The following is a 27,998-nucleotide window of genomic DNA, read 5'->3' as shown; positions in this document are numbered from 1 at the left end:
TCCCGCTCGCGTGTTTGTTCGAGCTCCACAAAATGGCGAAGATCGCCAAGACTCACGAAGGTAAGATGTCGCGACGGCCTTCTCTGCCTCGCGTATGGCACACGCACCCGGCGCCCCCTCCTCGTTCCCATTCACAGGGCCGCTCGCTTGCCCGCCCGAGGGGCTGCGTCGGGGCAGAAGGGAAGGGTTCGCCTTGAGGCGGCGTTCCGCGCCCCGGTCGGGCGAGGCCTGCGCGTAATGGCGTCGCTGCGTGAGCCTTTCCGCCCTCTTATCTCGCTCCCTCCCCCATTTTGTGCGGCCCCGTAGCTCAGTGTGGGAGCCGGAGAAGGCCCCGCAAAAGAAGCGTGTGAGCGGCCGTGTCCGTGTGTGAGAGAGAGAAGCGGGCGGTGCTGCAGGCCAGAGCTCGGCATGAGCTGTGGACTAGGCCTTCGGGCGTGTTGCCGTCGCTTCCCCTTCTGCCCTCGCCCCCGGCACGCGCGGAAGGAACAACGTGAATTTTTGTTCGTTATAAAACCGCGAAATAATTTGGTGTCTATATCAAATTTGATATCAAAATTTCACACATAATTTCCGTTTAACATTTGACCCCCTCCGCGAAAGCCGTTGTATCCTATGGAGGCGGGGGCAAGGAGGCTTCACTGCTTAACATTACGCAATATAACAACGAGGAAAACACACTTATCAAATCTACAGGAGATATGGGTGAGAAAGGCGCATCAGAAGGGGGGGGTGTTCAGAGCTGCTTTTCTACAATCTTTGTGAAGGTGTTGCGCGTCCTTTTTTGTGTGCCTGCTCTTCTAAGCGCACTGGTCTACTGCGAGAAACACGCAGATGGCTTTCCTGCATGGAGGAAGTTGTGACACACACACACCAACATGCACTTCATCTTTCAGTTTCACTTGATGTTATAACTAGTGTCCATCAAGTATCTACCTGATTAAATATCTATATTTTCACAAGAGATGAGGAAGTGGTTTTCTTAGTTTAAAAGTTATCTGATGAATGATGCTTCAGACATGGACATTGAACAAGAAATTGAATGTGAGAACTGCAGTTTAGAGGCAAGCCTGAAGTGAAGTTGCTGTAACTGAATAATTCGTAATATGTTTATTTGCCTAAGTGATAGACCGTAAAAACAACAAAGAATAAGTGTAAAAACAAAACCATCAGATTCTCAGTTCCGTGATGTAGCAGGGAAAATTCTCCACTACTTTTCACAAATACAATAATAGTTAAAAGGATAACTGTGGAGTGTATCTATGCATTCCCTTCCTTTCCCACCTTAAGCAGGTTTATAACTTCCTTCCATCAATGGCTCAGTGCTCAATTTTAATGTAGAGCTCTCTGAGCATGTGGCTTTTGGAGACTTGCATTTCATTCCAAATGTATTTGCTGAAAAAAATGCCTATTGATTTCAGTGGAACTTGCGTTCAAGTAAATGTTCTTCCGATTGTAACCTTTCTTAGGAACATGCAGGTCTTCCAGGGTTCCCCATTATGTGTTCATGATTTTAAAGCATTTTGTCCAAGGGGTTTTTAACATAATTTCAGTGTGTAGTAAAGTTCACATGGCAGTAAACTTGTAATATAGTGTAAAAACAATGTATACTTTATGGTGTTAATACACCTAGGGCACAATCCTATGCAGATAGGTGGCTGCCTCCAAACTCTGAGGCGGCCGCCTATCCAGTGCAGGGCAGGAGAAGCACGGTGGGATCGTTCCCTCCGCACTTCTCCTGCCTTGCATTAGGATGGATTTTAGATTGTTCCTGACCATTGTCCAAGGCAGAAAGTTCTCAGCAGTTGGGGCAGGCCTAGTTCTGTTGTGTCATATTCCCAACACAGTCAGGCAACCCTATTTAAGAAATACACTTATTAAAATAACATTGCAGATCTGGAAAATACTAGATTAACTGAACCTCAGAACTAGAACAGTATGTTGTGCAATCAGTCCATTTTAACAGTCAACGAATTGTACCAGTGAAGGGGACACGGCTGCCAGATCGAATTCCCCCTCCTCCCTGCAGGTCCTCAGTGTATGCCCTTCCCATCTGGTCTGGGGGGTTGGGGAACCCTCCACAACAGATTTGGGGGCATGCAGTGGGGAGGAGCAAAAGGAAAACTCCCATTGCACATCGGTAGTTCATTTGCTTAACGTTGGATTTAGCCCTATATATGCTCTCTTGGTAACCTGTTTGATGAAGACAAGCTCTTCAAGGCATAATCTCTCAAATATGTATGGAAAAAGCTTTCTAGGGAGCCAGGACATTTTCTACTTGAGAATGAACTAATTGTGGCATCATACTTGCAGAACGTTCACCTCAGGGATTAGGAACTTCCAGCCTGTGAGGTTTCCCATCCAGCCTGGCAGCTTCTGGCCCTGCCCCCTCTGCTAGCAGCTGATTGGAGATAAGTGTTTTCCCTTGCTTAGCACTGAAAAAGGCTCCCTTTCTCTGTGCTTAGCAGGGGAAAGCATTTATCTCCAGTCAGTTGCTGACTGGAGATCAGAGCTTTTCCTTCCAGGCAGAGGGGCTGGGGAGATGCTGAGTGATTCAGTCCTACTTCCTGTAGGGCTTGCCCTGCTTGCTTGTGAGGGAACATGCTGCTCATGCTTATTTCTGAGTAGGCAAGCTTCCTAATATAAATTGGAGGGGAGTTAGATTTTCAGCCCCACCCACAACTGGAATATGGGCCTTGAAAGTTTATCCAAAATGGAATTCAGCCCTGACCTGAAAAAAAGTTCCCCTCCCCTGGTGTAGCTAATAGTGCAAGGTAAAATAGCTGGTTATGATTTGGGGTGGAAAGCCCACTTCTGAAGTATGTAATAGTGAGGCAAAGTTATACTATTTTGGAGCCATAGTACTTGTGGTATACTATGTATGAGACCCATGTGATCACAACTTCTTTGGGGAAGGAGATGCAAGAATAAAAGACTAGACACAGGACTCCTCAGAATGTATAAAGAGGTTTAATAAGATCTGAGTGCAAGAGGGAGCAACTTGAGTTCATGGGACTAGGAAGGAAAAGTGGGCAGCAAAGAAATTGTAATATGAAATACGTTGCAACATGCAGGGCCTTTTGGTGAAGTGTGAGGAAATTAAGACTGCATATGGGACCATACAGAAACCACTGTCAGGGCCAGTGGGAAAACTGAGCATTTCATGACATCTAATGGAGTTTGGCATGCATAGGTTATACAGATTTTAATGGGCTATGTTAGTGGTCATCCCATTGGAATGGTTGATGTTTTTAAAAGAATAACTGAATACATGCAGTACTTATAGAAATTATTTATTATCCAGCACCATCTGCATAGATGGCAAGCTTGACAGTCCCTACACCAAAGGGCTAATCTAAAACAGATGCAGGGAAACAGAGGAAGGGGGGAATGGAGGCAGGAGTAAATAGGGAAAGACATTTGTGATTCTTTAAATGATGTGCTTAGCTACATTAGGCAGGGTGGGTAACTTATAGTCCAAAACACTTGGAGGGCACCAACTCCCATCATCCCTGACCATCAGCTATGCTGGCTAGGGCTTATGGGAGTTGTAGGCCCAAGCATCCGAAACACACATGATTATCTTCCTGTGAGTTAGGGAACTGGGATGAGGGGGGTTTCCAAAGGCTTCCTGGAAAAGGTGAGTCTTGTGAAAGGGTTTGAAAGAAATAAGGGAGGTCGCCTCACAGTGTCTTCTATGAGGCAGTTCCAAGCATAAGGGGCAGCAAGTAAGAAAGGGTATTGTTGTTGTTTCAGGGAGCAGCAGATCTTTGAACAGCTGAGAGTGGTAGAGATGGAAGAGTGAAGATCTTGGGCTTGGAAAGACCTGAGGAAAAATTGGAAGGATTGGGTGGTGGGGACAGTTCCCTTTTATATCTTTTTTTTCTGAGCCTCCCCCCCCCTTTTTTTTCCCCCCCAGTGGGAAAAAATTAGAAATTGGGAGGAAAAACTTGGAGAGGCTAGAGACAGACATTGCTTTTTGGAAATAATGGGAAGACTTAGTTGCTTTAAGACAGCCTTCCCCAACCTGATGCCCTCCAGATATTTTGGCCTTCAGCTCCCATCAGCCTCAGGCAGCATGGCTAATGGTCAGGAATGCTGGGTAACATAGTCCAGAGGTACCACGTTGGGGAGTTCCTAAGTTATTTTATGTATGACTTAGTTTGCTCATAAAATTATCATATTTTAAGAGAAAACTCAGTTATTGGCAGAATAGATTAACTCTACACTAAATGACTGCTACTGCATCAGAAACACAGGACTCTATAGAACAAAACCCAAGTTGTCGAGAATGCACATTTACTGTCAAGAATACACAGTGGTGACTCTATTCACATGTTGGGAAACTGAACATAAATGTCTATCAGTAAAATATACTTTAGGTCAATCATTTTAATAACGAATGAAAGATCTAACTGTGCTGGAAAGCTTACATAGAGGATTAAAAAATATTTTTCCCCATAGCCTCATTATTTTCAGACCTTCTACCTTTCTAGTCTTTGAGTAAAAGTGTTCTTATTACATAGTTTTTAGAAATCATTTTGTGGGGAGTAGGGGCTGGGTAACAATATATAAATACGCTGTCTTAAAATCTAAAAGAAAACATTTCATAATTCAAATCTGTTCATTTTTTTCCAGTTTTGGGAGGGGGGAAACAAACGGGAAAAGGGGGGTGGGGTTCCAGACCTTCACATCTCTATGCTGTGTAGATATGAGTAGGCAAGGATGAGATAAATGAAAGACAAGAGAAGACTGCAGTAATCAAGGAGAGAGATGACAAGGGCATGGGTCAGAGTTCTTGCTGACAGGACACATTTTTATAAAGAGAAAAGTGACATGACTTTGTAAAGGGAGAAGTGATGTGATTGGTGTGAGACTGAATATGGGGATAAAGGGAACGAGAAGAGTCAAAGAGAAAATGAATGCTTGATACCTGATTATTAGAGTGGATGTTGGCTTTGCCAATGGATATGGAGAGTGAACATGGAGAGGAGGGTTTAGGAGGAAACATGTGAAGCTTAGTCGTTGACATACTGAGCTTCAGTTGGCAAAATGGACTGGGTTGAATATATATTTTATTTGCTGCAAAATAGCTATCACTGGGATTTCATCTTTGCATTTGTTGAAGTATTATTGCTAGGATCAGTAGCTAAATACCAACATATTCATTACTTCAGGAAAACACACATTGTTTACATTGGAGTGAAATTATGGATAGGTCCAATACAGAAGGTAAAAGAATAGAAAGGTAACTGGGGTCAAGTTATCAGAAGAGCTCACTTGTGGGACAGCTCTGCAGGAATTTTATGATGGAATGAGCTTGGATATAAACACTGGAATGAGCTTGTGCTGCATTCTCATTACTGTATTTTCTTTGTGTTTAGTTCTCCTGAGCTATCTGTATTGCAAGGTGGTATTATAGGTAGTACAAATGATTGTGGGATGTGAATTGTGAAGCAATTCAGGTTTATTTCTTGAAGCACATGCGTTCCCATAACTGCTCTAATATCTCTTCTGAAGAGAATTGTGTGTGTATGTGATGCAACTATTCTTTCTGGTACCTATTTTTCTGAGGCATCTGCTCCAAGCACTGGGTGAAAGGGTGGCATTCTTACTAGGGATATAGACTACATATCATCACTTTGGTCCCATTAATGTGGCAACATGACTTGGCTGCACTGCAAAAGCGAGGCTATGGAGAAAGTTTTATGTGCAGGTGCTTACCTGTCTCCTGAGAAACCTGTACGAGGGTCAAGAAGCAACAGTAAGAACCAGACATGGAACAACCGATTGGTTCAAAATTGGGAAAGGAGTACGACAAGGCTGCATATTGTCACCCTGCTTATTTAACTTATATGCAGAGTACATCATGAGAAATGCCGGGTTGGATGAATCACAGGTCAGAATTAAGATTGCTGGGAGAATTATCAACAACCTCCGATATGCAGACGATACCACCCTAATGGCAGAAAGCGAAGAGGATCTCAAGAGCCTCTTGTTGAGGGTGAAAGAGGAGAGTGCAAAAGCTGGTTTGAAACTCAACATTAAAAAAACGAAGATCATGGCATCTGGCCCCATCACTTTCTGGCATATAGAAGGGGAAGAAATGGAAGCAGTGACAGATTTTACTTTCTTGGGCTCCAAGATCACCGCAGACGGTGACTGTAGCCATGAAATCAAAAGACGCTTGCTCCTTGGGAGGAAAGCTATGGCAAACCTAGACAGCATAGTAAGAAGCAGAGACATCACCTTGCCCACAAAGGTCCGTCTAATCAAAGCTATGGTTTTCCCAGTAGTAATGTATGGCTGTGAGAGCTGGACTATAAGGAAGGCTGAGCGCCGAAGAATTGATGCTTTCGAACTGTGGTGCTGGAGAAGACTCTTACGAGTCCCCTGGACTGCAAGGAGGTCAAATCAGTCCATCCTAAAGGAAATCAACCCTGAGTGCTCATTGGAAGGACAGATACTGAAGCTGAAGCTCAAATATTTTGGCCACCTAATGCGAAGAGAAAACTCTCTGGAAAAGACCCTGATGCTGGGAAAGACTGAAGGCAAAAGGAGAAGGGGACGGCAGAGGATGAGATGGCTAGGTAGCATCACCAATGCAATGAATATGAACTTGAGCACACTCCGGGAGAGAGCGCAGGACAGGAAGGCCTGGCGTGCTATGGTCCATGGGGTCACGAAGAGTCAGACACGACTGAACGACTGAACAACAACAACGTAGCTACACGCACTTTCATGCATGTTGGCATTTGTTGGGTGTTTTTAGCAGACCTACAGCTGCCGTAGTTGCAGGGTTTGTTGGGTCTGCCTCCCAATATTGTGCAGGAAAAAAGAATGATCATAATAGTCATTATTATTTAATAGTTTCCTACATATACTGGCTGGGTTTACACATAACATTAACCCATGGTATGGGTTGTTGAATTCTGGCTTGTTGTATTGTGCAAACCTAGGTGTGTTAACAAACCACTTTATCCACGAACAACCCAGAAAGAGAACCCATAGCTTGATGTTGGTTTGTGAACTCTTGAGTTGTCTAAACCATGGGTTGTCATTATGTTAGAAGCCAAAACCATGGGTCGTGAATGGGTTGTTTCACCAGGCTTCAGAGGCAACAAGCAAGAGTGGTTTTTTTAAAAAAAAACCTAGCCGCTCTAGATGCCAGTACTACAGTGCCGCAAAGGCATTTGGGATACAGGGAGGGAGCGGCCAAAGGAGGAATGTAAGAACATATGACGAGCCCTCCTGGATGAGAGTAAGGGTCCATCTGGTCCAGCATTCTGTTCATACAGTGGCCAACAAGCTGCTCACAAAAAACCACAAGTAGGACATGAGTACAAAAGCACCATCCCACCCATGTTCCCCAGCAACTGGTGTACATGGAAGTGAATTCTGTACTTGATGTTCTGTCTGAAGTACTTCCTTTTATCTGTTCTAAATCTCCCATCAATCAGCTTCATGGGATGGCCCTGGGTTCTAGTATTATGAGAGAGGGAGGAAAATGTTTCCCTCCACACCATGCGTAATTTTGTACACCTCTATCAGGTATACCCCTATCAAAAGGGAAACAAACAACCCAGGGATTGAGAAAACAAACCATAGTTTGTTGAACCATCTGCTAGACAATCCCTAGGTAGGGCAACAAACCATGGTTTAAATAACCTATGAGTTAGAGTTATGTGTGAACCAGCTCACTGTATGTGTTAGCGGGATAATTGCTAGATTTCCATTTGAATAGGCCTTAAAGAATAAAGGTTACAGAAATGCTTCATAAAACATTTTTGAGCATGCTTTATACAGTTAGTTTTTTTGAAATATGTAACGATATGTGATGATACTTTTCTCACAGATATTGAAGCACAGATTCGAGAAATTCAAGGCAAAAAAGCTGCCCTTGATGAAGCTCAGGGAGTGGGCCTTGATTCTACGGGATACTATGATCAAGAGATCTATGGCGGAAGTGACAGCAGGTTTGCTGGATACGTAACTTCAATTGCAGCAACTGAACTAGAAGATGTAAGTACAATATATTTTCATAAGTTACTATCAAAATTAAAATTATCATTTTGTAGAAATTTCAGAATTTGCAATCCCAGATATTCTTGAAAATGAAAAGGCATGTGAGAGTTCCATCTTCCCTAAAGATAGTTTAACACACAGCATCTATTTAAAGTTTATTTTTAAAAAGACTTGAATCCCAGAACGTTGAATTTAAATACAAAAATGAATGTGTAGTTTAATCTTTAACCCTTTTGTTTGTTTAGGATGATGATGACTACTCTTCTACAAGCTTGCTTGGCCAGAAGAAGCCTGGGTACCATGCACCAGTGGCGCTGCTTAATGACATACCACAGTCAACTGAACAGGTAAATTTAAATTGCACATTGTATAATGCAATAAAAGGTAGAGGCATTCCACTCCTGTTTCTGCTGGGAGTTGAGGCTAAAATATTCTTTGAGAGTTGTGCTAGCAATATTTTGAGAGTTGTGCTAGCAATTTTTATGGCATATATACTCTTTGTTAAGCAAACTATTGAACTTGCATGCATCTCATCATGTTCATTTGGTATTAAAAATCATAGCAGGATTTTTGTGTAGCAATTTAATTTCATTGTGAGCTAATCACTGTCTTTACCATTTAATTGTATTGCTTAACATGGCTTATGAAGATAATAGTCAAAAAGTAATCCAAAGAAAAGTCGTTCTCAAACATCAGAGTCATGTGATAAAAGATAGCAGGCATGAAATGCACTATTAACATGAGTGTCAACTGCTTGTTCTTAGCTGTGGACTTAGACCCTGAAAACATGTTGCTGTATTTTAAATCATTCCCAGATATAGGGAAGCTGGATTCCTTATTAAGTTGTAGCAGAATATATTTTGACAGAAGGTTTTTGAGGGGAGCAGTGTTTTTCGGCTTTTAATGTAAAACTAGATTCATTTAGAAGTGTAATGTGAAAATAGCTAAGTGTGCTGTGATCTGAGGTGGAATTGAAATGCCAGCTGCCTACCCACATTTTCCTGAGAGTTTCCCCCCAGTAGCCATCCCATCCAGTGGATAAATCCCTCAAGTTTTGTCAAATATTTTGGGGACTTGCTACAAGAGTTTTTTAAAGGGAAATTGCACTGATTGTCCCAGATCATTCTTCCAATCTGTGGGGAGTGGGTTTGGTTTTTATAGAGCAGCCTAATTTATTGGTTAGTAGTCTGTAAGTGTTATGACACAATTATAGGTGAATAAGAGTTTTTCCTTTAAGGAGGTGGGGGCAGGAACTTTGGCAAAAAAATAAGCTTTTTATATTGCTATTTGATAACAAGAGAGCCATATTTTGTGTTCTTGGTTTTTAGTATGATCCATTTGCTGAACATCGTCCACAAAAGATTGCCGATAGGGAAGATGAATACAAAAATCGCAGGCGGATGATGATTATTTCTCCTGAGCGTCTTGATCCTTTTGCAGATGGTAACTTATTTTCACCTTTTCATTGGATCTTACCAGTTTTGTTCCCTAAATTGTCTTTAGCCCTTTGATTTCTGTTGGCATGCTTATAAATTGAGGAATTTTTTAGTTTATAAAGTTTAAGAGTTGGTTGAAATCATAGTTTGTCATTTTGTTCATCCTTTGTAATACAGATTTTCTTTCCAGGTAGAAGGACAAGAAAATAATGAGCCATTGCCATAGAAACACAAAGGGTTAAAGGTTTCTCTTTTCTTTTTGCTTTGGGTGAGATATATACTATACTTTGAGCAACTTGTATATTATAGTGCTCAAGAATCTTCCAGCTTACTAGACGCTTCAGATCCAAAATTAGAATATAAAAGAATTACTGCCTTTAAAATGCTAACTAGCAAATCAGAGCAGTTGATTCTTCAATTCTGATTATTTCGGAAGTTTAGTTAAGTGAAGCAAAAGTAGCATTAAGAGGCTTTGATACTTTTTAATAGTTCAAGTCTGTTCTGATGATTTTATAATATAGGTCAGTGCAAGGGGCAGTAGTGGGCCTGATGGAAACTTTCCTCAGGTGAGTCAGCTTGACAAGTAACCTTAGAGCACCTGTTGATTAGAACTATAATTGGTTGCAGGTTTTTGTAAATTAGCATTTCAGCCTGCATGAATTCATAGGGATATGGATTTTACTTGCTTAACTGTCATTGATATAAACATGTATTGTCAGAATTCACAGGCCCATACTAACTGTCCTTAATTTCTTTCCTACAGCAGTACTGCTATATGCCAGTCCTGTCTGCATTCTTAAGGGTGCAGTTCAACACATCCTGTGTAGATAATGGTGAAAAAGTATCCCAAAGGAAAGTCCTATCAAAGCTAGTGTCAGAATGACACTGCCAATTGGGCAATCATCTTCAGCATAGAAAATGTATTAAGAATTTTACTTTGTCCTAAATAGTAATGCTATACTACCTGTATAGCGAATCTGCACATAAAGAGTAGTGCTTCCTTGATAAGTTTGTTACTATATAGTTGGGCTTCTGTAAAATATTTAAAGTTAGAATAAATTCAAGGTACAGATTAGTATATCTTAGGATGTGGAAAAACTTTTTGCCTGTGAGTATCCTTATGATGATATAGTTTACTGCAATCAGCTCACAATTGTAATTGTACCATCAGAATCAGTGGGGGGAGAAATTGGGTGCTCTTAAAGTGAAGCCCTTTAACATGCCTCCACAAAATGAGAATCTGGGAATGGTTGTCCAGATTCATCAAACATATACGCTGGTCTATATGATAAAACAATTTGAGTCATTATCTAGGTTTACAATAGTTTCATAGTCAGATAACATAGGCTTTATCAGCTTGAACAAGGTAATGTGTTGATTATAAATATCTTTCCAAAGTGTTACTAATGGTAAAGAGATAATTTTCTAGGCTTCTATTCTGCTGCTTGAAGTCAGAACTGCTGATGGAGACAAAGGCACGAAAGTGTACGTATTCCGGATTAGCAACCCAGGAACCCATCACTTCTGAAGACTCTTAACTGTGCTGTCATTTTATCATTCTTATCTCCTTTAAAAATATTTGTTTTAAACTGTTGTAGTTATGTTTGTGTTCAAACAGGTTAAATTGATCAGCAAAGTGAATAAACGTAAGATACATGTAATCTTTTTTTAAAAAATCAGTCAAACCAGTAAAATTAATTGATTTTGGCCTAACATAATATTAGAATAGGGCAGTTTTAAAAGCCAGCTTTTCTGCATCTCCTGTACTTATTATGCTTCTGTCCTGTTGCTGTTCTCTTCTGCAGGAGGGAAGACACCTGATCCTAAAATGAATGCCAGAACATATATGGATGTTATGCGTGAACAACATTTAACAAAAGAAGAGGTTGGTTAAATTCTTACTCTAAAGATCAACCTTTATCGTTGCAGTCAGCACCCAGCATGGTTGGACAGCCGCTGAGGGTCCAGTGGTGCTGATGCCTCCTGGGCATTGGCCCCACCTGTCTGTCGTGTTTGTACTTGGTGGCAGACATCTCTGAGTCACCCACCATTTAAAATCTCCCACAATGCCCTGAGCAATGCTGCTTCAGAGCATTGTGGAAAAATTAAACTGTGGGTGTTCTGCAGTTGCCTACTGTAGATCAATCTGCTGCTGCCAGGAAGTTCCCCAGAAGGGCAGCAGTCACTGAGGGTGCCTGGTGGCCGTTTGCCAGGGCCTTCCTCAACCCTGGCTCCAGCCCTGATTGCAGTTGACATTCTCTGAGCAGAATATGGGTGTAGCGCAATTCAGTTAAAATAGTAAAACATTGCATATGTAGCATACTTTAAAAGGGGGGTTTGTATTGGGTACAGTCACTGGGTCATTTCACATGTAAAAATCTCAATCCTCCAAACCATAGTTTGGAGAATCAGGAACCTCCGCTCCTCCCCTTACATGCTTAGATTCAGTTAGTTCCTGTCTAGTGCAAACCTTTGGGTTGGGTTTTTTTACACTTGCCATTCTGGTTGGAAGGGCAAGTACAAAGCATCATTTGGCAATTCAGATGTAATGGCAAATAATGGTTTACACTAAAGAGGACGTAACTTACTGAATATGAGTGTACCAGCCCAAAGCCCATTCCCAATCTTGCAAACCATGGTTGGGAAGATTGGGAACTTTATGATGCATTCCATTGTCACTTGTAAACACCACTGCCTTTATTTTAAGTTTTGTTCAGTTAGGAACAGCCTGTGGAATGTTGATTAAATAAAAAAATGCAGGTAAAAATGGTGTAGTTCAAAAGATTTGAAAATATTTATTTAGCTCAGGTGTGGATTTTTTTTATGACAGTTTGGAGAAATAAGTTACTAATGTAATGTTTTCTCTTTAACAGAGGGAAATTAGGCAGCAACTAGCAGAAAAGGCCAAGGCTGGTGAACTTAAAGTCGTCAATGGTGCTGCATCCCAGCCACCTTCAAAACGCAAACGGCGTTGGGATCAGACTGCTGACCAAACTCCTGGTACCACACCGAAGAAGCTATCAAGCTGGGATCAAGCTGAGGTAAGGTGGTAGTAATAGCAAATGCTTGGCCTCAAACAATTGTGTTAGAAGGTTTCACAAGAGTTTGTGTCATTGCTTGTCATTAAGCGCTCCTCATTTTTAAAAAAATGATCAAATAAATAGCTTTCCTTTTTTCTTCTTGAATTCTGTTACATGAGATCCTTCTTAAGTATTATGCCTGCCATTGGCCGATCTTCTTCCGTCCTATTACCACAAGCTCAAATACACACCTGTGAATTCAGGAGAGAAATTTCACACTCAGGGATTCTTCATAGCTCTTCTTTCTTCGTAGAAAGAAGAGCTCCGTGCACTCAGAGTTATGTCTGCTGTAATTGCAGCGGGAGCTGTGTGCAGTCTCTGGATCATGATTTACTGGAAAGAAAATTGTTTTAAGTGAATTTCGATTTCAGTAAGATATCTTAAAATCACAGCATAAGAAGGGTTCCTGGTTCTCTTTTAACAGTTACAAATTGGAAGTGTCCAATATTCCTCTTCATATGATGCTTTGTGCAGATTTGAAGTTTTCATAATTGAAATTGAATCCCTTGCCGATCCATTCAGTTTTAATCTTTAGATGTCTGCTCAAGACCAACCTCTTCCTACAAGCTTTCCCTGAGGGATGACCCAGCCAGTATGTAGTTAACCAGTGATTATTTTATTGTACTTTTATTATTATATTTTATGATGTTATCAATTTTGTTAACTGCTTTGATAGTTTACTGGAAAACTGTATATAAATCTGTGTAATTAAATACCATTTTAGCAGGCCACACTGAACTGATCATTAATATTATGGCCAAACTATAACTGACAGGACAGCCATGTGTGTTTTGTTCATGTATCTGTGCTGTTCACAAATAAAAGGAAGGTGGGATGGATCTACACTTTACCCAAAAAGGAGTTTTAGGGGAGTGAACCTCCCATCTCCCCCAATGTCCTCACTCTGCTCCCACTTCTTTAAGCAATGTTCCCCCTGCTCAGCTTCCAATACAGGAAGTGAACTAGGTAGGGAGAAAATGCTTAAAGCAACAGAGCACAGTGAGGTAAGGAGGTGGAAAAGGGTACTCCACCCTTCCCACATTCATCATGTAAAGAGTAAATCCTTTCTTTGTGAACAGGTCACAAATGCATAAAATGAACAATTGCACTATCACATGTAGTTAGGCCCTACATTTTGTCCTCTCTCAAACATATATACTGCTCAGTCTTAGCATATAGAAAACCTTAGAATCATTAAGGCAAATGAATCTCCCAAGATCCATCTGCAAAGGGTTTTTTTTAATAGGCAACTAGTCCTACATCAGGCTTCTAAGAAAAATAATACTACCTTTGTCTTACTCAGACCCCTGGACATACTCCATCTTTGCGCTGGGATGAAACACCTGGTCGTGCAAAGGGTAGTGAGACACCTGGAGCAACTCCTGGCTCTAAAATATGGGACCCAACTCCCAGTCATACACCAGCAGGAGCTGCAACACCTGGGCGTGGTGATACACCTGGTCATGCAACACCAGGCCATGGAGGTGCAACTTCCAGTGCACGGAAAAATCGATGGGATGAAACTCCCAAAACAGAAAGAGGTATTCTTCTTGGAATAGAATCAAGGATGTTCCAATCGTTTATGGGTGTCAGTAACATCTGTGTAACTTTCAGTGGATTTTTCCTGCTTTTGGATGTAATCTAGCTTTTATCTGATGTGCTGGTTTGAAAATTATGTGTTCAGGAACCATGAGTTTCCATCTTATCCCATTAACCTGTTATTTGCTTGTTGGTTGAGATTTAAAAAAAAAAAAAAAACCTTGGCCAAATTCCAAAGAATCTCAAATAGTTCTGCACATGCAAGTGATTTCTGGATATGTATTTCTCAAAGTCTCCCATATCACTTATCACTTACTGTTGAAAGTAAGGAGAATTTCAACTGTTCATGAGATTCTTTTGTCCAAGCGAAGAAAAGAACTTCCACAGAATATCTACAGGCCCTCTAAATCACAGTCCTTGAAATTAAAACTAATGTGAGGATTGCAGTGACCCAGCAAAGCCATGTATATCTAATATAGCTTTGCTTGCTTTATGTGTCAATAGTGGTATTACTACATTTCAAGCTGGGAGCGGGGGGCAGGTAGGTGTGAGTTCTGTAAAGTTTTTTGAAAGCTGCACTGAGCTTTCACTTTGAGAATGGATTGTCTCTATTTGTGCACTCAGTTCAGTTTGAGATGGTTGGATTTTGTTTTCTAGATACTCCTGGGCATGGGAGTGGTTGGGCTGAAACTCCTCGTACTGATCGAGGTGGCGATTCCATTGGTGAAACACCAACCCCTGGAGCAAGTAAAAGAAAATCACGCTGGGATGAAACACCTGCAAGCCAGATGGGTGGGAGCACTCCTGTGTTAACACCTGGCAAAACACCAATTGGAACACCAGCTATGAACATGGCAACCCCTACACCAGGTATGTTTGATTGGTTAACGGCCCAAGGCTAACCATGTTTATTTGGAAGTAAGTTCTAGATATTACAAGGAACCATCTTGCAAGTATGTATATTTAGGATTGCAACCTCTGCCTGTTCCTGTTGAATTACCATGCTTTCTAATATGTTAACATATTACGTATTTGTGCTAGACAGCTCTCTTCACTGAAACTCAATAGCAGTCAAATAAAATAAAAACCCAGTTTTCAAGCATACTCTGCTTATTATTGAAATGACATACAGGGCTGCTAAAAGGAGTTCCACAGCTGTATATATCATATTAAATAATTGGAATGTGACAGTTGTTTGTGTAAGTTGAATATGAAAGAGATGTCTTGGCTCAAGGTCCTTCATACATTTCAACAGGGATGTTCTTTCATGTAGAAAACAGCATATTCTGTTGGTTCCAATTTAGGTCACATAATGAGCATGACTCCTGAACAGCTCCAAGCATGGCGATGGGAGAGAGAAATAGATGAGAGAAATAGACCCCTTTCTGATGAAGAACTGGATGCCATGTTTCCTGAGGGATATAGGGTAAGTAATAAGCCCAAACCATTTCATGCAGTTTGCATCAATGAGCAGAATGTTTTCCCCAACTATAATGTGTACATATTCTGGTAGCTCTTACTTCACTAACAGGCATCAAGTTAATGGGTTGTACCCAGTGGTGCCCTTCCACCAGCAGGACAGAAACCACTGACAAGATCAAATGCCCCCTCCTCCCTTCAGTCCCCCAGATCTGTTCTCCAGAGCAGATTTGGAGAGCATGCAGGGCGCAGGAGGGGAAAGGAAACTCACACTGTATGAGTGGAAGTCCACTTATGTAAGGTTTGGGGTAGCTCAATATTTTATTTTTAGTGTGCAACATCTATGAGAAATAATCAGTCTCTTAAAAGATTGCAGTATATTTTTAGATTTTGCCCAAAGGAACTTCCTGATTTCAGTGATGGTTCCTTGTACAGGGAGGTTTGTGGAAGTGAAACTTTCAGTGCCACATGAGAGCTTTGTTCAGGGACTGCAGCCTTATCTATGTTTAAATAGTGTGTATGCTGATGTTTCCTCTCTGCTCATAGTAACTTAATCATTCTTGTGGTTGTACCAAAAGTAATAATTTATAATTTTACTTTAAAAATATAGCAGGAATGGTTTTAGGGGCCTGGTTCCCATGCAAGGGCAACCAAATTTAAAAAAAACACCTGGTTTGTCATGAATGAGCCAGCGTGCTAATACATGCAGCTCGATTGCTCCTGCTTGGTTCCTCCTGCCAGCGGGAGCAGCTAAACAACTCAGGGATGCTTTGTCCCTGTGTTGTTAATCATGATGTCTGAACCTGGAACTGGGTCTTGTTAGGAAAGAGTGTAGCCCAAGCTAAATGCAGTGCATGTGAGTTGCACAAGACTTGGGAGCTGGCTGGCAGCACCTCACACTTCCCAGTGCTTAAATAATAACACTCAAGAAGGTGTCTGGGGAAGCTTCAAGAAGCTCTGGGATGGGGGTAGGGGAGGGAAAAGATGGTGCCGGCTGATTCAGAAGCAGCTCCTCATATGCAGCTTGGCCAGCTTGTGACTGCCAGTTGCTGTTTCTAGTCTGAAAATTGAAATTATTCCTGGCTTAACTCATAGCTATTGGTTTGTTTTTTAACAGCTGAAATGTTTCGATCTCTTATAATTGGTTTAAATACTTATCTTTCCATGTAGGTTCTTCCTCCTCCAGCTGGTTATGTCCCTATTCGTACTCCAGCTCGTAAACTTACAGCAACTCCCACACCTCTGGGTGGTATGACTGGATTCCATATGCAAACAGAAGATAGGACCATGAAGAGTGTCAATGACCAGCCCTCAGGAAATCTTCCTTTCCTAAAACCAGATGACATACAATACTTCGATAAGCTGCTGGTGAGATTTTGGTTTGATAGTGTCGTTTGTTGTCTTACACTGTGTGGAAGTTGAAGTAAATCTGTGTTAACCAATATGTTTATAAACAATTGCAGGTTGATGTTGATGAATCAACTCTTAGTCCAGAGGAACAGAAAGAGAGAAAAATAATGAAATTGCTTTTGAAGATCAAGAATGGCACCCCTCCAATGAGAAAGGTAAGGTAGCCCACTTCCATATCTGATGTTCTTCTCCCTTACCTACAGTATTGTTGCTCACTTAAATAGGCCAGATGACATTGGAGCATAGTTTTTTGTTTGCTTTGTTTACTACTTTCTGCTTTTACCTTGTATATGCTCATTTTATAACCTGTTCTTACCACAGCTGTATTAAAAAAAACAAAAAGCAATTTTCTACCTCCCAAATCATAAGATCATTTCAAAAATATTCTCTACCTAAGAGGGTGGTAATGTATTAAAATGTCATAGAAACTCATCTCTTTACATTAAGGCTATTTTGATTCACTATGCTTTAGAATAGATAGAACAAACTATATTAATATTATGCTATGTTTTTCTGCTTCTGTAGGCTGCATTGCGACAGATTACTGATAAAGCTCGTGAATTTGGAGCAGGCCCACTTTTCAATCAGATTTTACCCCTGCTGATGTCACCAACTCTTGAAGATCAAGAACGCCATTTGCTTGTCAAAGTTATTGACAGAATCTTATATAAATTAGATGACTTGGTCCGACCATATGTGCACAAGGTTTGTTTCAGTGAAATTCAATACTTTCATTTTACCTTTTTTGCACTTTATCAGAAGCCCATAATGTATATATTAAAAAATGTGTTGTAGGCTTGTAGCTGTAACTATTTATATTCTTCATGCAATTAAGTATAGAAGAACACTAGGCCATGTTCACATATCAACACAAAGCTAGGATTTAGCATTGTGTGTGCAAACATTTGGAAGCTTCAGGCTCATGCGCTGTCCCCTCCCCTCCTCCCACGTGGCTAGGAAGAGGAATATGATTCTGTTCCACTTTCCCCATTTCCTGGCTTGTTACAAAGAAAGCAGGAATTGTGTTTTAAAATTTAACTATTTTGTTAAACAACCCAGCAAAACAAGCCAGGGTTTATTGTTGGCTTGTTTAGCAATTGACTAGAATTAGTCTTAAGCTATGATTGCTGGTTCATAAGTAACAACAAGGCAGAAGTTGGAGTAAGTGAAATGGAATCAGTCTATTTCTCCTTCTGGCTGTGCAGGCGGAGGAGGGGGGAGCATGCAAGCCTGAGACTTGTGCTCTATGCGAACCAGGCCACTGTCTCATTAAAGGCTGGGTAGTCAGTATTCAGATGTCTTCCATAGATATGTGGTGCCCTATTAAAAAAAATCCTTTAAATTTGGAATTCCGGATGGTTAACTAATGTCCCTATGTTCCTGTCGGTGCAGCTATAACGTTGCTAAATACCATTTCTGCTTCCAGATTTTAGTATGGATTGAATATAGAGGACAAAAATACTTTTCTCTGGAGTTAAAACCATGCAGCCTTTAAGTAAAATGCAGTCTGTTCTTGGGCCTAGGGCTATTGGAGTTAACACAATTTTAAAGTTGTATTTGCATCAGATATGCATTTTTAACTTTTCTTAAACCTCTTTCAGATTCTTGTGGTCATTGAACCATTACTGATTGATGAGGACTACTATGCCAGAGTGGAAGGCAGAGAAATTATTTCCAACTTGGCTAAGGTAATACACCACATGTTCTTTCTAATAAATTATGCTAATGTTAGCAGAGATTGACCTGGAAGCATGGGAAAGATGTCAGCTGGTTGTACGAAATTTAAGTTAGCTTTCATGTAAGCATACAGTGGCCACACTTATTACAAACAAGATAATGTTACTTTAAGCTGTATTTTGGGATTGAAAGGAAACCAGTGTTGTCAGAACATAGAAAACGGTGGGGGATGGGGGAGGACAGTTTTGGGGTGGGGACCAAATGAACTTCCCCTTTCATGGGCCAGATGACATTGGAGCATAATTGGTCCCTAGCTGAAGTGCCAGCTGGAACTCCATTCTGTGGAGCTATAGTCTGTGACATAGAATATAGATTTTTATAGCTCTTAGTGCATGTTTACAGTGACAGACTGCTTGCTCCTTTTATCCTTCAGGCAGCTGGTCTGGCAACCATGATCTCCACCATGCGACCTGATATTGATAACATGGATGAATACGTTCGTAACACAACAGCTCGAGCCTTTGCTGTTGTTGCCTCTGCTTTGGGCATTCCATCTCTGTTGCCCTTTTTGAAAGCTGTGTGTAAAAGCAAGAAGTCCTGGCAAGCCAGACACACGGGTATCAAGATTGTGCAGCAAATTGCTATTCTTATGGGCTGTGCAATTTTACCTCATCTCAGGAGTCTGGTTGAAATTATTGAGCATGGTAAGTGTCTTATTTAAAATAACTTCACAATCCTGAAGTTCTGTAGCAGGGGAGTTTATTTGTTTACATCGAATGATAATTAATGAACCATATAACAATTTAATGCAAATCAAGCATTTTTTATTTTCACTTTGAGAAGTAAAGTCTGTTGAATTTAAAGCAAAATGTGGAGGGAAGAACTTTTGAGTACTTGCAACATAAAGGTTAGCTATAGCTTTCCATCTGTGAAGTGTGCAGACTGACTGTTGCAGTATACCGGGTGATTCAGACCTAGCATATCAATGCATTGTGTGCTTAATGGTGAAGAGAATCCTTCACTTTTTACTTTTTGTTGTAAAATTAATCTTACTGAGATCATTTTTTACCCTTTCATTCCGGTACGTAAGTAGATTAGCCTGCAGTGTGGGTAGCACAGGTTGGAAGGCTGTGTTGGTCTAGGATCAGAGGCTGTAGCAAGGTCAGCAGTCCAATCCTGCTTACCTCTTCTGTGCTGCACTACTGCCTCTTCACCAGTTTAATAAACTAGAGGCAAAAGCACACTAGGGTGGGTGAGGAATCCTGTAATACTGCATACTAGAGTGGCAGTATCTTGATTTCCAACTAAAATGTTGGCACATTTGATCAAAGGCTTACTACCACTGCATTAGGCTGTGGCATTGGGATGCTCATTGATGTGTTAAGGTCTTTATGACTCGCTCATTGGAGCTGGATGTATAAATCTCAGATATATTTTAACATGAATATTGAATTATATGCCTAAAACATCAAGGGGAGTAGAAAGTGAACATTCTAATTTATTTTGATCCAAATTACTAAGGTGTGGGTTTGATCCATATTGCTAATGTTTGGAGTGCTGCCCACAGGACTCTTGCTGAAGGAAGGGGGAAGGCGATTTTCACCCGTTTCCCCTGTGCTCCCAAAAAAAGCTGCCCTGGAACCCTCCAGAACAATGTGGAAGGTGGTGCTGGGGGCTACAAGTGGAAGGGGGGATTAGTGGAAATCATTCCTTCTCTTCCCTATCCCCCTCCAGTGGAAGCCTCCACTGGATCTTGGTCCCTTCCATGAACAGAAGGAGCCCTTCTATTCACAGAAGAGCAAATCTGGATCAAATCCAGGATGTTCTTGTGTTCTGATAGCTGTTGATTTGCTTCAGTTGGGGCTCTGAAAGACAGAATAAGCAATGTATTTGTTTTGCAGGCTTGGTGGATGAGCAGCAGAAAGTACGCACCATCAGTGCTTTAGCTATTGCTGCTTTAGCTGAGGCAGCAACTCCCTATGGTATAGAATCCTTTGACTCTGTTCTAAAGCCCCTGTGGAAGGGGATACGTCAACACAGAGGAAAAGTAAGTCTGAGTTCTCTCAGTCAGCTCATATTTAAGAGAAGATGTCAGGATATTCTTTATTGTAATCACATATTTATGTATCATTAGGGTCTGGCTGCTTTTTTGAAAGCTATTGGGTATCTTATTCCACTTATGGATGCAGAGTATGCCAACTACTATACCAGGGAAGTAATGCTAATCCTTATCAGAGAGTTCCAATCTCCTGATGAAGAAATGAAAAAGATTGTCTTGAAGGTATGCAAATATATGTGGTGTAAGTCTTGTAAGTGCAAATTGTTAATTGAGGCTTTAAAGAGAGAGTTACACACAGGTTAGGAAAAGGTGATGGAAGGAATATTTGTCTTTTTTTGGTAACTGATAAAAAGGTTCAAGTCAACTTCATTTAAAAATAAGCATAATACCTAGCATTTATATTGCACTTTATCTTGAGAGTTTAAGTGCTTCGTATCCATCTAACATTAATGCTAAAAAGTAGGCCAGAATTCTCCCCATAGTGTGTTAAGGCACTGTGCTTCCTTAAGGTTAGCCAAGAGAGTTCACGGTTGAGCTAAGCTTTGAACTGAGAGCTTCCTGGGTCATGTTCTTAACTAGCTGTAATACATGAGTTTAATGCTTTTCTAGATCATTTTGTCCTTTTGAAATGGGTGCATAATGCAACTTGTGGCTTAACCTTTTTTTCTTCTGGCGAAATGGGTGATTCATACTGGCTGTTTGTCTTTTTCCAGGTAGTAAAACAGTGTTGTGGGACAGATGGTGTCGAAGCAAACTACATTAAAACAGAGATTTTGCCCCCATTTTTCAAGCACTTCTGGCAGCACAGAATGGCACTGGACAGGAGAAATTACAGACAGGTACTGCTGGCTTTTAGCTGAAAAGTAGATTCAAATAGTTTTGTGGATTTAATATAATACTTTGGAGTACTGTGATTTGTAAGTGTAAAGCAATTTTAGAAGATATCTTTAATGCTAAATCTGGATCGATTAGTGGAAGATGTAGGAAACTAAACCTCTACAGTAGAATAGTGCAAGATTTCATACAAACTCAGGTTGCCAGGAGATTGATAGCTTATTCAGTGTTTGCTCAGATCTTCTCTGTTTCAGTTATTATTTTCATGCATTAGTAGGATAGTACCATGACTACAAGGAAAATGTTCATTTAGGAGACTGTTGTTGATGATGATGATGATTATATAGCTTTGAGCTTCTGAAAGAGCCCCCTAGACACAGCCTTTCTTAGATCAAACTATTTGGAATCATTTAAACAGTTTTATAACCAAAACTAAAGCTGCACAGTTGTTCTCAGTATCCTGGTTTCAGTTTCAGATTTTGCCACTAGAAATGCTATTTTACGGATGCAATCATATGCACACTTCTGAGAGTAAGCCCCATTGAATGTAGTAGTAATTACTTCCAAGGAAACATGCATAGGATTGGGTTGTAAGTCATCCACGTAGAATCAGTTGAAAGAGTCAAAATAAGCTACATGGCTTCTTCCATACTGATAGCAATCCTGAATTTCTAGACAGACTGCTTACTGACAACCTCTAAAACATGTTTTTTTTTAATGCTCACCCAAAAGCTCCTTTTATCCCTAAAATATAAATTTGCTTCTCTTTGGGAAAAGAATGGAAATTATCTTTATCTTGTCACTTTCAAACTAAGTTTGTAAACTGGTCATTGCTTGCTTGTTCAAACATTTTTTGTGTGTACATTACAGTTAGTTGACACAACTGTGGAGCTTGCGAACAAAGTTGGGGCAGCAGAAATTATTTCCAGGATAGTGGATGATCTGAAAGATGAAGCTGAGCAGTACAGAAAAATGGTTATGGAGACCATTGAAAAGATCATGGGGAATCTGGGTGCAGCTGATATTGACCACAAGCTGGAAGAACAACTTATTGATGGCATCCTGTATGCCTTCCAAGAGCAGACCACAGAGGTATATGAATACACTCATAATATTTATTTTGGCCTTAGGTTAGAATAATGAGCACTAAATAGTGATATATTGAGTGTGTGTGAGTATGAGAGGGTTGTGATGTCTTTTGTTAGTGGCCATGCCTAAACTGAGTCGAAGCACTAATTTCTTCACAGCCTCAACCGATAATCAGCACCATTCCATCTTTTTGGGTGGAAGGAAAGAGCATCCAGGCTGTATCCATTTAGTCCTTCCTCTGTTTGTTCTTGCCCTGCTCTTGCTTTAGAAGGTGCTGATACTGAGGTTCCCATCATACAAATAATACTCCCTCAGTTACTCCCACTTCAGTATGTCCCTGCTAAGCAGCTGTCAGCTGAGAATTATTGATCTGTCTCCATTTGTGGGGCTGGAACCAGCTTTGTAGACTTTTCTCCTTTTTGTCCATAATTCTGCTAACATGGTGTAGGAGTACCATGCTAATAATTATCATTCTGCTTGCTTCATCAGAGATGAAGACAAGCTAGGATTTGACCTTGTCACAATGTAGCAAAAAGAATTACTAAAGTCAAACAATGTACAATGTTGGTGATAGGAAAATACTAACATACTGTATTTTATAACTTTTTGGTAGGACTCTGTGATGTTGAATGGTTTTGGTACTGTAGTCAATGCTCTCGGCAAGCGAGTTAAACCATACTTGCCCCAGATCTGTGGTACAGTTTTGTGGCGTTTGAACAACAAATCGGCCAAAGTAAGACAACAAGCTGCTGATCTGATATCTCGTACTGCAGTTGTCATGAAGACTTGTCAAGAGGTATTTATTTTTCTGATTTTTTTGTAAATATTGCTTTTAGTCTAGAGGCATTGGATTATAAGCTTCTTTTTTTGGTCCTAGGAAAAATTGATGGGACACTTAGGTGTAGTGTTGTATGAGTACCTGGGTGAAGAATATCCTGAAGTATTGGGCAGTATTCTAGGAGCACTTAAAGCCATTGTGAATGTTATAGGTAGGTGTGAATTTAATATTTTTAATTTGGAATGAGTTTTTAATTTGGAAGATAGCATTTGAGACTTAAGTTATCCTTTTCTGCATAACATAGGTATGCACAAAATGACTCCTCCAATTAAAGACCTGCTGCCAAGACTCACACCTATTTTGAAGAACAGGCATGAAAAAGTGCAGGAGAATTGTATTGACCTGGTTGGACGTATTGCAGATAGGTAAACTGATTTGCACTATTTCACTTAACACTATAAAATGCTAGAGCATGTTGTATAAATAGTTAAGGGAGGTAGTCATTTAAAACAAATTAAAGATATACCAGTGCACAATTAATGAAATCTGCAAGTTTGTGATGTATAAGGTACTTTTACATATGCCATCTGCCTACTACCATTGCTTTTGCACTCATTGCCATAAGTCTTAGTTCTATTTTTTATCCTAAGTAAATAGTGCATTTCTATATGTTAATAAGTCTAGATGTTTGCAGAAAAATGTTCCAATTTAGCTAAAGAAAAAAACTTTTGCTTGTTTATCCAGGGGGGCAGAATACGTTTCTGCAAGGGAATGGATGAGGATCTGCTTTGAACTGCTGGAGTTGTTAAAAGCCCATAAGAAAGCTATTCGAAGAGCAACTGTGAACACATTTGGTTATATTGCTAAAGCTATTGGGTAAGTATGTAGTTCCAATACTGTGTGTCTGACTTTCTTTGAAATGGAGAATGGAAAGTTAATGCTGAGCTATCATTTTGAGCTATTAAATCCACAAGCTATGAGGAAGATTTTTACAGATGAGACATGATTAGTTTGTTTAGACGTTGCATCTAGCTCAGGTTTTGTTTTTGGTTTTTAAGTCAGGATTACATGGATGGGCATTTATACAGAATGCTCCTAATGTGCATGATCTGAGCCAGAATGGATTTTGGTCTCACCTGTGTGTGGTCTGAAGGCAGAATCAGAGCATAGAAACTGCAAAAATAGAATGAGAGCATAGTTTAGTGAAGTGCTTGGGAACTTGCTTTAAAAAAAAACACTAATACAAGTTAGTACTCTGGCTGCACTTTAGCAAGTAAGTTGATTTCTAATTGCTGTCACGGTTGCTTACTGATTTTTCTGCTTCATCCTATTCCAGACCCCATGATGTGCTGGCAACACTGCTAAATAATTTGAAAGTACAAGAAAGACAAAACAGAGTATGTACTACGGTAGCAATAGCTATTGTAGCTGAAACCTGCTCCCCTTTCACAGTACTGCCTGCGCTCATGAACGAATACAGAGTTCCAGAATTGAATGTCCAGAATGGCGTATTAAAATCTCTTTCCTTCCTCTTTGAATATATTGGAGAAATGGGAAAGGACTACATTTATGCTGTAACCCCATTGCTTGAAGATGCTTTAATGGACAGGTAAGGTTTTTCCCCCTTCTACAATGAACCGCACTACTTTGTTTCCTTGGATGTTCCTCTTTTGTTAGGTAGCGGCAAATTCTCCTCAGAAGTAGAGATCACTTTAAATGGAAAAACCATAAACTGATCTGCTATCTGTATATAAAACAAACAAAATTATTTCTAAAAGCATTTCTAAAATATTAACTATAATAAATTAGCTTAACTATAAATAGCCTGTGTGGATGACTAGTGTTGGGAGAAAGAGAGGCAGGGTGTGACTATTGATCCTCCTAGATCTCAAGTGCTTTTCCTTGTGTTGGAGAGTGATATGTGCACCCTGCCTTATGGACTTCTACATACACATAGACTAACAGTTTTAAGCAGTTATCACATTACTTGAATAAATTTCACTTATATGTTCTGGCTGGAAAAGCTGGTGATTGGAGAGGTGCAGCCTATCACTGATTTGTGTTTCTTGGTTGATTAACGTGTTGTATGGGCCCTCCTTGGACCCATACAATTTTCCGGCTCTTGGCCTGTCACTAACCTCCCCTTTTTGAGCAAGGTCTACGCTGGTTATCCATCTCTGTGTGAGCACAGTTTCATGGCTTGAGAATGGCATATTTGAAAGACTACCTTCTCCTGTTTAATGTTTCTCTGGGTGACTCAAACCTCAGACAATTAGGCAAGTAGTGTCTGGGAAAAAGGGATTTGTGAAAGCCTCACCAGAGAAATCAGGGAGCTGCCAACATTACTATCATTTAAATGCCATGTTAGGACCATTTTATTCTCCAGGGCTTCTAATGCTTAAACAACTACCAATTTACTATCTTGTTGTCTTACCAAGAGTATGCTGTTTTACCTTACTGATTGCTGTTTTACTGAACATTGCTCCTTTTGTTCTGCTTCCTTTTCTATATTATAATAGAGTTATTTGATTTATTGTTGGAACTGTTGACTTTAATTTGGCTTGATGCTGAAGACTTTGAAATGGAGAAGGAACATAGAAATATGTAAAATGAATAAGACAAAACTACAGTTCTCTCCCAAACATACATAATTGAATCAATTGATAAGGATAGTAGGCAGGAAACAAGAGGATGGACAACAGTATTTTGATAATGAGGGACCATATCTTACTAAAATAAGTTAACTTTCAACCTATATTCATGTTGTAGAAGTGCATGTTCTGTGAAAGCAAAATGTGTGACCAGAAACATTAATAGGGAGCAAACTACTAAACTTGCCTATGCAATTTCCTTTTCAGGGACCTTGTTCACAGACAAACAGCTAGTGCTGTAGTACAGCATATGTCTCTTGGGGTCTATGGCTTTGGCTGTGAAGACTCTCTGAATCACTTGTTAAACTACGTGTGGCCCAACGTGTTTGAAACATCACCTCACGTCATCCAAGCAGTTATGGGAGCACTGGAGGGCCTGAGGGTTGCTATTGGACCCTGTCGGATGTTGCAGTATTGTTTACAGGTAAACTTCCTTGAATGTCTGCATGGGCTTGTGTGTGAGCAGAAAACAATCATTAATTGAGTGGATGGAGAATAAACATTTAATTGAATGTCGTTGTTGTCCCCCGTTGCAGTTCTGATTCATAGGAATCCATTTGTATGTATGTTACTTCTGCAGAGGGGAAATAATGGTATAGGAAAGTATAAATTCTTCCTCTATCAGAATTTTTCTAAATAGAGTATCTCCTCGATAACTCCCATGAATAAAAATTATAAATTTGCCTAAGTAATAACTAAGTTAGGCAACAAAATAGTTTAGTTAAATTTTACATGAGTGTATACAGATAAAGAAGGTAGGAAAAGGAAAGGAAAGGTTCCTCCTGTGCAAGCACCGGGTCATTACAGACTCCTAGAGGGACGCCGCTTGCGTTTTCGTGGCAGACTATAGCAGGGTGGTTTGCCATTGCCTTCCCCAGTCAAAAGAAGGTAGGAGAATTTTCAAATATTGAAACAACTACTAGGATTAATTCTTAGTGATAGAATAACTGCTAGAAAACTTTCAACAGAGGAGATCTTTTTATTAGGACATGACTCATTCCTGGTAACCTGTCCTGGAGCAAAGGATTGAGAGAGTCTTGATACATTTGTGACTATTTTCCACTAATCTGTGCAATATTTGATTTGTATTGTAACCAAGCTGAAAAGGGAATGACAGCAATTCAGGAGCTCTGTGGGTCCATGTGAGGGCATATACATTGGTGGTGTGGCTTTGGGCAATCCCCTCCCTTCCTTGTGCTCCACTATGCAAACTCTGAATTTGAATGGCTTGCAGTCTTACTGGGGGGAGAGAAGGGGGGTAGGCAAAATCCCCCAGAATGTATAGATCTAGTTGTGAACATCTTTGCAATGCAGCTAGGGTTCTGACTTCCTATGGATAAACTATTTCCCCCTTATTTTATTTTCCTAGGGTTTGTTTCACCCTGCCAGAAAAGTCAGAGATGTGTATTGGAAGATCTATAACTCCATCTACATTGGTTCACAGGATGCTCTAATAGCACATTATCCACGAATCTACAATGATGAAAAGAACACCTACATTCGTTATGAACTCGATTATGTCTTGTAATCTTATTTCTCATTTGTTTTGTGTTCAGTACACAGCTATTCCACACATGGTTCAGAACTGGTGATGTACAATTTTTAAGACGCTGCAGATCACCATAGAACGGATCAGAGGCAGAACTTAGAAATCCAGTAGCATGATTTTTAAATAACATGTCCTTGTTGATTTTGATGTTAAAGCCAGTAGTGACCAAGAACACAGTGATTACACAGAGTACTGGAAAGATTTCATTTTGGATTCATCTTGATGAGGATTTAGATACCATTCCTTGTGTTTAAAGGGGCTGTTTATTTGAGAAATAAACATTTGTGTATAAAATATTAATGGTTATGTGTGTGTTTGAGCATTTTTGGACAGGGAGACATGTTAACTGGTCTCTGATAGATCGTCAAGCAGTTTATGTAAAAAGGTGGCATACTACATTTTAACCCTCTTTGTCATACCCTAGCTTTTGAATAAATAAGAGAAATGTTCGCATT

General features: G+C 40.2%; 1 protein-coding gene across 2 annotated transcripts; it reads left to right on the top strand.

Annotated features, from left to right (window-relative positions):
* Positions 1-10: 10 nt before the first annotated feature.
* On the top strand, positions 11-27,992 carry SF3B1 (splicing factor 3b subunit 1). 2 transcript variants are annotated; one of them, XM_084816733.1, is made up of 25 exons: positions 11-60; positions 7,853-8,019; positions 8,268-8,369; positions 9,351-9,465; positions 11,264-11,343; positions 12,332-12,499; positions 13,842-14,079; positions 14,735-14,947; positions 15,382-15,503; positions 16,667-16,864; positions 16,960-17,061; positions 17,432-17,611; positions 18,508-18,594; positions 19,017-19,287; positions 20,485-20,630; positions 20,718-20,864; positions 21,356-21,481; positions 22,347-22,568; positions 23,179-23,361; positions 23,443-23,554; positions 23,648-23,768; positions 24,088-24,219; positions 24,680-24,952; positions 26,202-26,418; positions 27,364-27,992. In XM_084816733.1, the coding sequence occupies exons 1-25, from the start codon at positions 33-35 to the stop codon at positions 27,520-27,522; spliced, it is 3,909 nt and encodes a 1,302-aa protein (XP_084672859.1). In that variant the 5' UTR covers positions 11-32; the 3' UTR covers positions 27,523-27,992. The 2 variants fall into 2 exon arrangements, with proteins under 2 accessions (XP_084672859.1, XP_084672867.1); XM_084816741.1 differs by lacking the exons at positions 11-60; positions 7,853-8,019; positions 8,268-8,369 and having other exon boundaries at positions 9,461-10,943.
* Positions 27,993-27,998: the final 6 nt, after the last annotated feature.

This window comes from Heloderma suspectum, chromosome 1 (genome assembly GCF_057233095.1).
Source record: "Heloderma suspectum isolate Gila_16-S chromosome 1, 16-S_ref, whole genome shotgun sequence".
In the NCBI taxonomy this organism is placed as follows: Eukaryota; Metazoa; Chordata; class Lepidosauria; order Squamata; family Helodermatidae; genus Heloderma; species Heloderma suspectum.
Note: the sequence above shows the minus strand (reverse complement) of the source record. Positions and strands in the feature narration are given on the sequence as shown.